Source organism: Sinohyriopsis cumingii, chromosome 2, assembly GCF_028554795.1.
Source record: "Sinohyriopsis cumingii isolate HCF-2022 chromosome 2, ASM2855479v2, whole genome shotgun sequence".
In the NCBI taxonomy this organism is placed as follows: domain Eukaryota; kingdom Metazoa; phylum Mollusca; class Bivalvia; order Unionida; family Unionidae; genus Sinohyriopsis; species Sinohyriopsis cumingii.
The window spans coordinates 100,768,826-100,780,305 of NC_142962.1; the positions used below are offsets into that span (position 1 = coordinate 100,768,826).

An 11,480-nucleotide genomic window follows, 5' to 3' on the forward strand; every position below is an offset into this window, starting at 1 on the left:
TAAAGTGGAATTCCAGCAAGGTCAAGGTCAATTTACTGGAGTCAATTGTTTGAATTCCTGGATGGCAGTAAGTGGTCCAAGTTTTGGATGTGATAGCACCTGCAGTTTCCATTGATACATTTGTATCAATTGTTGCAAAAAGATTTATGATGATATATAAAAACCTCTTTGGATTTAGCAGTTTAAATGTCCAAGGTGAGGTCAGAGTGCTCAGATACTTAAGTTTTTTTTCCCCCAAACTTAAATTAAAAATCACATGTTTATGAATAGGCATTAAATGCTGCACCAGATTAACCATGGGCACAGTGCAAATTTGCTTTTAGCACTGAAGTTGGATTTCCACCAAAGGAAAAATTTGAAACTATAACCTACTTTTCACACTTTAGTTCCTACGAACATTTAAGTTTAGGTAACTTTCTCAGACACTGTTGCTTTTAAAGCCATGAATTTGAGTAAGTGCATACATCCTTAGAGTATTACACCATTATATCAAAGAAAAGACTATTGTTATCTCCTTGTCTGTGACTTTGGTGACCTTTACTTTATAGATAATTTTTTTGTACCTGGTTACAGATCCAGTCATGCAATTTCATCATATTCTTATATCATGTTGAGTTCAATAACATCTTATTAAAATTCATCACATCACTGTAGCCTACCATCTTTTCATTTTATCAGTGAAGACTGATCTTCATAGGCCACTAATACAAATGTCTGCATAGATTCAGTAGATAAACTTTGCTTTCTTCTGATAACTGTTACTTCATTTCCTAAGAATTACAAATAAAAGGCATATTTAAATATATTTTATTTTAATTTACAAGTCATTTTCAGCACAAAAACTTCAAACATAAACATACATTTAATGCACTGATAATGCACTCATATGTATATTGCACATGATAAGGATTAGCAAAATTAGTCCTGTAATACACCTATTGTCTCTGAAAACCATAGTTAACTTAAAAAGTCACAGTAACCCAGTTTCTTCAGCAGTATCCCAGAGAAGCCAGATGAATTAGATAATTATTTTAATTAGATGGATCTACCGATGTTCATTTATTCAAATGAATTATTTATTTTTTTTTTTATTTATGTCATTCATATATATATATATATATATATATATATATATATATATATATATATATATATATATATATATATATATATATATATCTGTGTGTGTGTGTGTTACCTTTAATGATATCACAACTACATGATCAAAACTTGACCATACCATACCCTAAATACCAAATCATTACAGTTCATCAATGATGAAGGGTGATCCAATGTTGGAGGAATCTGCAGTATCATGAGGTTTAAAAATGGCAATGTCAAGCCTCCGGTATAAAATATATTCTGTACCCTCAATATATTCTGTACCCTCTTTTGTTGTCATTTTTAGTTCTATCTACTAGTAACAGACTAGGTGGGCAAGTGGGGTGGTCTGCTGTCATTTATCATGGCTGATCCATTTAAACATGCATGGTACCCATGGAAGGCAGTTTTTAAAAATATACGCCAGATTATTTTGATTTCAGAGTTCATATTAAAATGATAAGAAAATTCTAAATTGCATGTATGGGTGGGTACCCCACATTGAATGTGCCTTCTCTGGGTCCCATGTATGTTTTAATGGAACAGCCCTCATCAGTTATTGCTACTCTTGCTAAACTACTTAGAGGACTACCGTCAACTTTATAAACATTCATCCTATGGTCTAGTTGGTCCAAAATGAAAACGGTATTGCTTAAACATCCAATATGGCCACCACAGGAGCCATTTGAAAATCTTGTCACTACTTCTTCTATATGGATGATTGGTCCTAAGTGAAAAAAGTACTGATCTGACATCCAATATGGCCACCACGGCAGTCATGTTGAAAATCTTGTTGCTACTCCTCCTGAACAGAAGTCATACTGACATTGGGTTTTCACCAGAAAACTTCTAAAGATGTCTACTTGGACCTACATGAAAATGGTGCCAATCTGACATTTAGTATTGTGAGCACAACAATTTGAAAATCTTCAGAGATACTTGCAACACTTGGCAGTTAAAAGGGGGAAAAGCAGTGTTAAGTAAATTATGTTTCTCTGAGGCTAATATTCCTAACTAATGTGACTGAAGGAGAATTGGTCTTCTGAATTCCCAGAAACTCATTTCAGACAGTAGAACATCAGTCCCCTCAAGGGACTCCTGTTATCTTGTTACACTATATTGCAGATTCCCACTGTAATTAATTTACCCCCATCATTCATAATTTAGGCAATTACTTATACAGATCCTGAAGGATTAATAAACCTAAATTGAGAAGACCTAGGTACTATAAAAAAAAATTAGACACTTTATAAAAAGTTGACAACACTGATATGTTTATCATCTATTACAAACATGAATATTTCTTATAAAGTTTAATCTTCAAAAGGCAAATGGGATCAGCTGTAGCCTTTTTTCTATAAAGTGTAATTTTTTTCTTAAAACTTGTATTCTTTCCAGAGCATTAAAGTCAACAAAATTGCCTTTTTTGACAATTATCTCCAATTTTTCAATGCTTAAGTGACAGATAAAGGTCAAGCTATATGCAGTGGGGGGCCATCCATTTAGTATGTATGCAAAAATCTGGCAAAGCTCAACCCCTCTCCCTACCCTGTACACATGCTTACTTTTTTACACCCCCACCTGCATACATATGCTTGATGCACACACACACATGAATTCTATAGAACAGTCTATATTTAATCCACACAGAAATGATAAAGGATTAATAATATTAACATGTTTGAAAAAACAGTCCCCCGACGTTAAATGTCTGGCTGCATCAAGAGTAAGCTATATAACATTAAAAAGTTTGTCCATTGTCCGCTAAAATTCAAACGCCAACTTAACCCAGTTGAACAGGTTACATATTAGACAAATTATTATCGAGGTTTCATCCCCTCCCTGTTTTCTATGCATACGTACATTATCAGTGGACGCACACACCCCCCATATGCAAGCGGATGGATTTGGGTTAACCCTCCCTCCCGCCCTCAATGCCTACATACCAAATGGATGGCCCTTGGCATTAGATAATACATGTGGTTCTTGACTTTACAGATACAAGTTGTAGCAAAGCCAAAAGTACCTGATAGGTGCATGTTAAATTTTTCTAATAATATCAATAGGTGGCTAGAAAATCTACTGGTGACATATTTCTAGATGTGTACCTTAAACACTACAAAGTGGGGTTCAATCTCCATCAAAATGTGGACTGAATCTACACTAGAGGGGTGATCACCATATTCAGTGTAATAATCACTGTGCATCAAAACTTTAAACTTGGGTGAATTTTTTATATATAAGATAATTACCATAGACGACACTCGTCAACAATATAAATACTATGTTCCCATCATGTATATGTATGCCTGAAGAGTTGGCTCTTATTGTCATTGCTGTGAGATTGTCACCTCTTTTTCTCCCAAAATAAGAGCACTGAATAACATACAAATCCATAGTTTAGATTATTCAGCTGTGTAGGGAGCTACCTGACATGGATGGTAGTATGTTTGAAGAAAATTCCACTAAGTTTTAGCAGCCAATTTCCTCCCAATAGCATGCAAGGATGTGGACACATAATGGAAATGTTATGAGTATTAACCCATATTTGTGTGTGTGTGTGTGTGTGTGTTCATTTTAGTGGCATTTGTGGATATCAAGTTAAATAGCAAAGCTTTGACACCATGTTTGTCAAGATTGCAACCATCAAAATGTAAATGAGTATCCCCTACTATCTACAGGAACTCTTTTTCCAGCAGCTGTTACGCAGAAGAGCTGTAATAATCTGTCAAACTTAATACTTTGTAGGTTTTTACTTCTCATGTTTCGAATCAATAAAGTTGGGCAAACTTTAAAGGTAAAATGTCAGTTTCTGTTTCAACTTAAAGAATCTTCCAAACCTAAGAATGCCACATTCATTATTAAATACTTACTGCACAAATTAGGTATAAATGCATATCAAAGTATGATCCTGACAAAAGCTGGCACAGGTATTATGTGTTCTGATTTGGAAGTGATGGTATGTATCACTAGAACCAACAACTTACTAATAGAAATGATTATAGCATAGGGAATTTATTATAGGTTGTGAAACGTAAAGTGATCCTGTAGAAACATAAGAAAATTAAAATTTGCATTTACAGTCAATATATCATCAAAAGATCAAGAAAAAAAAAATAGGTCATCAACAGATCCACATGCACACATTTTTTTTATGATAATTGCAAACATAATGTGCATTTAAACACTGAACAACAATCTTGGTGTATTTTCTAACTTGTAATATAACTTTCATCCAGAAAACATACATCATATTCCTGTTTTTAGTCAAAATTATGATAATAAATCCTTAAAAAATAAACAAAATTTCTTTAAAATGTAACATGGGGGACCTTATCCCCTTTAAGCATAGTCACTTATATCCTAATATGTATATCACAATATTCTGCCTGATATCTGCTAATCTTAATTTTGTTTTAGAAATTAATAAAGAAAAGGATTACTGAAGACATATTTGCAGTTATAATATCTGTACCTTATGAAGGAAGACAACTTAATTTTCAATGATCTTCTTTCTATCATGCTTATTTCCCCAATATTTAGAATGATTAGTGATGATCTGACCACTTGTGATAATGCTAGAAAACATTAATACAAGGGCAAATATGAAAGTTCTCAATAATATTTCCTGGTCTGACTTATAATTTTGTAGATCCTTATTTACTGCATCTTTTAGAAATAAAAACACGGAAAACAATATCGCATTTTCTGTATTGAATCACAGTCAAAGACTGTACAGCACAAAATCCATCATTTTTATACTTAAAATTACTGTACAGTCAATACACTTCTACATTAGTGGCCTGTCGGGTCATTTTAGAACGTTTGTCACACATAATAGCAAACAGAGCTTTAGTCGAGGGAAGTAATGCAGTTGGTAATCATGGACAATCTTTAATTTTTAATGGTACATTTTGGGAATTCGTTTGGGTAAATTTTATGAAAAACAAATTTTTAATCTATGCACACCGTTTAACCTAATACATGAAAAATTTACAATGACTTTCTCTTATAACTGACTTTTAAGGAAGTGTGATCACTTCGGTCAAATCTCCTCTGACTGGGCAACTATTTTGTCTTCAAAATTAAAAATCTGACATTTTTATCAGCTAAACTATTCTCCACAAAGCTTACCAATACCGCAAAACTTGTCTTAACATACACTGTTTATAACACATACTCATAAAGGTAAAATATAAACCTATTGTGTTTACCAGCACATTTTGCCTCTGTATAAAGGACAAATGACAATAAAGGACATTTCATAGTCCTGAGAGAGGGTAGAAATATCTATTGCCCAAAACAGCGAGAAAGGGAGAGCGTTGTTGTGTTCCATTCATAATGCTTTTCATCATTTCCATCTCACAGTCGATGTTAATCTTGAATTATCTTGTGCAGGTGTGATGATGTGGATATTTAGTATTTAAAACAAGTTTCTGCAAATAAGTAATAAATAATAAATATTTATAATTTAACTTATTAGTTACAATCATAACATGTATCTAGGATTTGATGCCTAGGGCAGTTTATTAGCTCTCAGACTCTAAACGATCACCTTCTCAAGGGTTCTTTTGATGTACATGCATGTTGCTGATGTTAAGGTGAGTATGTGTTAATTGTTAATAATATAACCTATCAGATTTCTTTGTAAGGTGTATTTGGAAATAAAAGGCACTCACTGAACCATCAAATCGTATTCAAATCGTGACCAATGTACAGGCCATGTTTATGATGTTATTTACATTATAATTTACCGCTCCAGTGGCCTAGTGGTTAGAGCATCTGCCTTGGATGCAGGAGGTCATGGGTTCGATCCCTGGCCAAGTCATACCAAAGACTTACAAAAATGGTACAAACAGCTGCCTTGCTGAGCATTCAGCATTAAGAGATCAGTGTTAGAACTGGTCAGCCTGGTGTCAGGATAATGTGACTGGGTTGTACATCATGCTACATGTCTGTGGCATGATGCCCCAGTGCTAGACATCACTGTAAACTGCCACACTGCCAACACATTAGCAATATGACTGAAAAATTGTTAAAGCTATGTTAAAAATCCAAATCACATCACAACACATTATAATTACAGGAGACCAATACATATTGCTTGTCAAACAATTAAATGCATAAAAAGAAGAGTTCTCAATCTCAAAAGTTGGCTTGTCAAATATTTTGATTCATGTTGCTGACTTCAAGAAGACTAGATGACAATTGCTAAGTAAATGGAACAAATAAATATTCAGAAATTCTTTGACAGTTTTTAATATACAAGTGTCACTACAAAAAGTCTAGCTTTCATTGTGGCTGATGAAGTTTGAGATGAATCTGAAATCTTACCTAGGCAAAAAAAGATAAATTGATGAACTTTCTTGCTAAATGAACCTGTCCTAAACAAATAACCAGTATGATGATGCAAAATGTGCAAGATTTTAATCATGAATGAATGAGTATCATATCCCAGGCTAAAATATTTGTACTGGTTGTCCGATTTTTCAGTTCGAGGTCTTTTAACTAAACATCTCTTTTATTTTACTTAAAAATCTACCTATTTAAAAAAAAATTTAACTTCCATTTATCTATTTTTTTCAAGCAGATGTCTATTTTTGCTCTTCTAACTATATCTGCATTCTGATCCTTTCACATCAGGCATGAGGCCAATTACAACTGTAATCGACTAGTGTGAGCTGTAATCATAACCAAAATCATTGATTTCAGAAGCTCTATAATTATAGTCATAATTGTCTTTCATTATCAGTGTAATCATGATTACAAAGTATTACAACCAAAAAAATCTCTCAGTCTGAATAACTGTAACGCTAATAAAAGCTTCCATAAACAAACGATGTTAACAGTGCTCAGTAGTGCTCATTTTATATTAAATAATTGTCAATAAACATTTACATAGACTAAAAAATATTGTTTTTCAGTTATACAGTGTATGATCTGCCCAGAATAAAAAAAGCTAAAACAAAGCAATCATAATAATCATCATCCCCCCTGTAACTGTAATTAAAATCTTGATTTCCAAATAAAGTGTAATCATAATCATAATCATCACTGCCAAACAACCTGTAACTAATCAATCACCTGTAATTTAAACCATGCCTGATCTACACATTATATATATATATATATATATATATATATATATATATATATATATATATATATATATATATATATATATATATATATAAACTTTGATTATCAGCATATGGCTGTAAAATATGCCCACAAAGACAAAATCAAAATTTAAAATAAATATGTCATTTCCAATATCCCATATTTTGTCCTTTTTTTTAACTTCCACTAGGATATTATGTTAGGGGCAAACTCAAATTTCCCTTAAGGCAAGTTCAATTCTTCAGTTAACTTTTGTCAAATTTGTATATATATATATATATATATATATATATATATATATATATATATATATATATAAAGTTGTTTGATAAGTTTGATCATAGCAAACTTGGGGCAACAGCAATAATCTATTGGGAAAACAGAAACAAGCTGGGCAGCCAGTATTTAAAAGCCTGCTCCCCAGGGAAAACCAAGGATTTTCAAAATTTGTCAACCCTGCGCAAGTTTTCTTTGTAGACAGTTTTCATGAGAACTTGGTATGTATTGTATATTTTAAAGAGGAAACAAACACTGATGAGGTCATACAATGTAAATTCTATTTAGTAGACTATGTATCCTAACATGTATCCACCTTCAACACCTAGCATCAGCTCTACAGACAGACATTTGACTGTTCTAGTGGTCTAAGCGGTAGGAGCGTCCACCTTGGATGTGGGAGGTTGCAGGTTCGAACCCTGGCCAACTCATTCCAAAGACTTGTAAAAATGGTGTGAGCAGCTGCCTCACTTGGTGTTAAGCATTAAGAGGTCAGTGTTAGGACTGGTCGGCCCTTTGTCAGGAAAATGTGACTGGGTGGGACATGATGCTACATGTCTATGGCATGATGCCCCAGTGCTAGACATCACTACAAACTGCCACACTGCAGACATCATTGTGACATGACTGAAATTTTTTTAAAGCTACATTACAAATCCAAATCACATACACAAATCATTCAGGGCATTAAAATGAGAAATCTGCATCTAAATCATAGTCATAATCATAGATGTCTTCATCATATTCATAGTCATTGTCTGAGTCATGTTCTTCTGAATTGGATGTTGCGCCACTTTCCTCAGTCTCAGGGTCTGACACTCTCATTACGACATGAAGAGCACTGGTGTAAATCTCATCATATCTTTCGAAAGCCTCAAATCTCAGCAAAGATGAGGTACTGATATATCCACTTGTAACTAGAGACATATTGTCAATGGGAGGTGGTGTGTGAGAGAGGGCATATGGGTAAGCCTCTTGTACCTCATACATTGAGGTTGTGAAGGGTGCCTCATTGTTCAACATGAAGATGCTGTGCTCAGTGGCTGCATGTAAATGACAGCCATATGCTGCAGTATCTGAATTCTCATCCAATGGTGTTCTAGGGGCAGGCATCTTTCTAAGAGAGGTAATCCACTTGCATCTTACCTCATCAAGGACAAGAGCTGATTTTCCAGGATAGTAGATCAGAAGTGTGCCATCACGTATACATAGTGTGTATGGCTTTGCAAAATCATCATAGTTAATATCTGGTGGAACAATTTCAACTGCATTGAAAGTTTTTGTTTTGACATCAAACATGGCAAATCCTACAGACTTTTTGATGCTGAACTCCTCAGATGGACCAGTGCGATACCTGTACCACAGAAAAATGAAACGGTCATCCCTGACAGCTGCTCGTGCTAGACTTATAAAACGTGAACCAGGAATTTGATAGCAAATGTAATGGTTATTGTCAAAGTTGCAGAGAAAAAGATGTCCTGTGCCCTCCTTATTTCCAACAACATACAGACTATGACTACAGTACACAATTGCAGGTGGCACTGTTCTGCAGTTTGTCAAAGTTGTTCTGTAGCAAGGGTTATAAGCATCTATTGTCCGAAATGAATGCAGAGATGTTTGGCATTTGACCAAATCAACAGATAATATGCTGATCTTGAGCATATCAGTTGGGTAGGGGAATGAAGAACAGAGATAGAGGTACAACATATTCTTGTTAGTTATCATAGTGCTGATAGCTTGCCTTGCAGGAATCATTTGAGCTATCTCTTCTCCTGACAGGGGAAAATGGTACCATTTGTGATCTGCTAAACTGTAGACACAAAGCTTTATAAATTTCATCCCTGGGTTGCAAACTGCTGTGAACAAAACCTCGGTTCTATCACCCATGAACTTCCTCTTATGCAAAGAATCACAGCTAAACATTTCAAAACATGATACACTCAAGGATACATCTCCATTTGTAGCTCTAGATGTTGGTTCCATAATAACACTACTCGAGTTCATGTCATTTTTTGCAATGGAATTTTCTTCAACATGATCGAAGACCCACAGTTTGATACAAGTTTGAAGATCTGCTTGATATTTTTGTCGTATTTCGGGATCATAATCCAACCATCTTTGAATCAGTTTTTTCAGTTCATTGTAAGCGGTGTGCTTAACAACTCTTGAATCCTCTAAAAGATTAAACAAACATGTTCCTGGAAGTTCAAGAATCTCATCATGGTAGATCAAATAATCGTGAAATCGTGACTCTATCATTTGTTGACAAGAATTTGCCACTTCTAGAAGATTATGATTTTCAGATAAAAATCTCAGCCGTAAACAATTACTGAGATCTAAATTCCCTAAATCAAGAAACTGGCGACAATAGTCCTTTACATCATCCATTAGGAAAAAGTCTGAGATTCTGATTAAATCCTCAATATTAGCTGATGTTAGAGTCAGAGTTCCTGTGTACATGTAGTTGATGATAAGATTGAGAACTTCGTCATCTTCTATGACAACTGATTCAGTGAGATCGATTTCCTTCGTTTCTCTTTCTCTCATGTCACAAGTGAACATGGACAAGAAATACGGGCTCCATACTGCCAATATGGCCTTATGTGCATTGTATTTTCGACCATTTAACCTGAGCACAACATCGCAAAGCTCTCCAGTGTCTCTTTGTCTTAATAGCGGTTTTATTAGATATTCATAGGGATTTTTCGAAAACTGCCTTCTCTCCGTTTTCATGTAGTGAGTCATTTTTTGAGCATGTTGAATAAAACACGCCAGCTGGAATTACAATCGCTATCCAATATTTAAAGTATTTGAAGATTCCTGCTCAAAATGACTACTTTTTGTGTCACTGTTATGAGAAAAATTATGCAGGCAGTAGCATCCGGAATTTTCAGCAACTTTATTGATTATTTTTGATTCTCTCTTTCAAGATTTGTTGACGGAAGTCGATTCGGTCATACGGAGGTCTTTGGTTTTACCATTGGTTTTCGTATTATTGTGCAATTTAGAAACTAGCACTCGCATTTTAAGATTCCAATATTCATCACACTAGCTGAAAGCAACACACTAGGATTTCTACTACGCTTGCTGTTGAAATTTTTATTTTCAATAGAACTTTGTTATCCAAAACAAGAGCAAAATAAGTTTACTGTACTTTAAGCTGATCAATTCATTGAGTCAGCGCACTTTGTTATGTTCTTAAGTGCGTGAAATGAAACAAACCAGCCTAAATTTGTAAACCTCAACAAAAGAGCCATGGTTTTCTTGGAATAGGTTTTTTTTCTAATGGCAGATTATCGGGCATACAAATAGACATATACAAAACATCAAAAAAAACACAACAACAGGCATACTAATTAACTGACAACAGCCGGGGAATAACCATAAAAACAACACAACCATAATGCGCGCTCCTGCAATAGTTCCTACTTGAAACCCACATTTGCATTTTAAAAAAAGTGAGTTTCCTACTGCCAGAAAAGCTGATGGGAGAATCTATCATTTAAATTTTAATTTTTTAATAGACCGTAAAGAGTAAAGCTGTAATAATATTAATATTAATATTCTATGTGCAATACAGCCCGTAAACCAAAATGGATAGAAACTTTGCAAAAACAGATGTGAGCATGCCCAACACTGACAACATGCTAGAACAATTATGAAATGTAGCTTTGTCCAGTAATAGTGACATAAAACATTATCATAAGTGGATGTAAATTAATATATTACTTAGCGCACCAATTAGAGAAATAACATATTACTGCATGCATATGGTAAATCAACTATAAAATAGCAATACTGTATGTATATCAAATTGTGATCTCTCAATGTCGCATCAATGCGCATATATAAATATTGTTTCAAAGTTAGGTAATGTTTCAACAGTAGACTGTCATATCTTAATAGTAAATATCTTGTTTCTTCCAATATTTGCTCTTAGCGGTAAATTCCCTCCTTTTGTCATAATTTTCTTATTTTATAGA

General features: G+C 34.1%; 1 protein-coding gene across 1 annotated transcript; it reads right to left on the reverse strand.

Moving 5' to 3' along the window:
* Window positions 1-791: 791 nt before the first annotated feature.
* LOC149805481 (uncharacterized) lies at window positions 792-10,454 on the reverse strand. The gene has a single exon (XM_089950070.1). The coding sequence runs from the start codon at window positions 10,240-10,242 to the stop codon at window positions 8,185-8,187; it is 2,058 nt and encodes a 685-aa protein (XP_089806196.1). The 5' UTR covers window positions 10,243-10,454; the 3' UTR covers window positions 792-8,184.
* Between the last annotated feature and the right edge of the window lie 1,026 nt (window positions 10,455-11,480).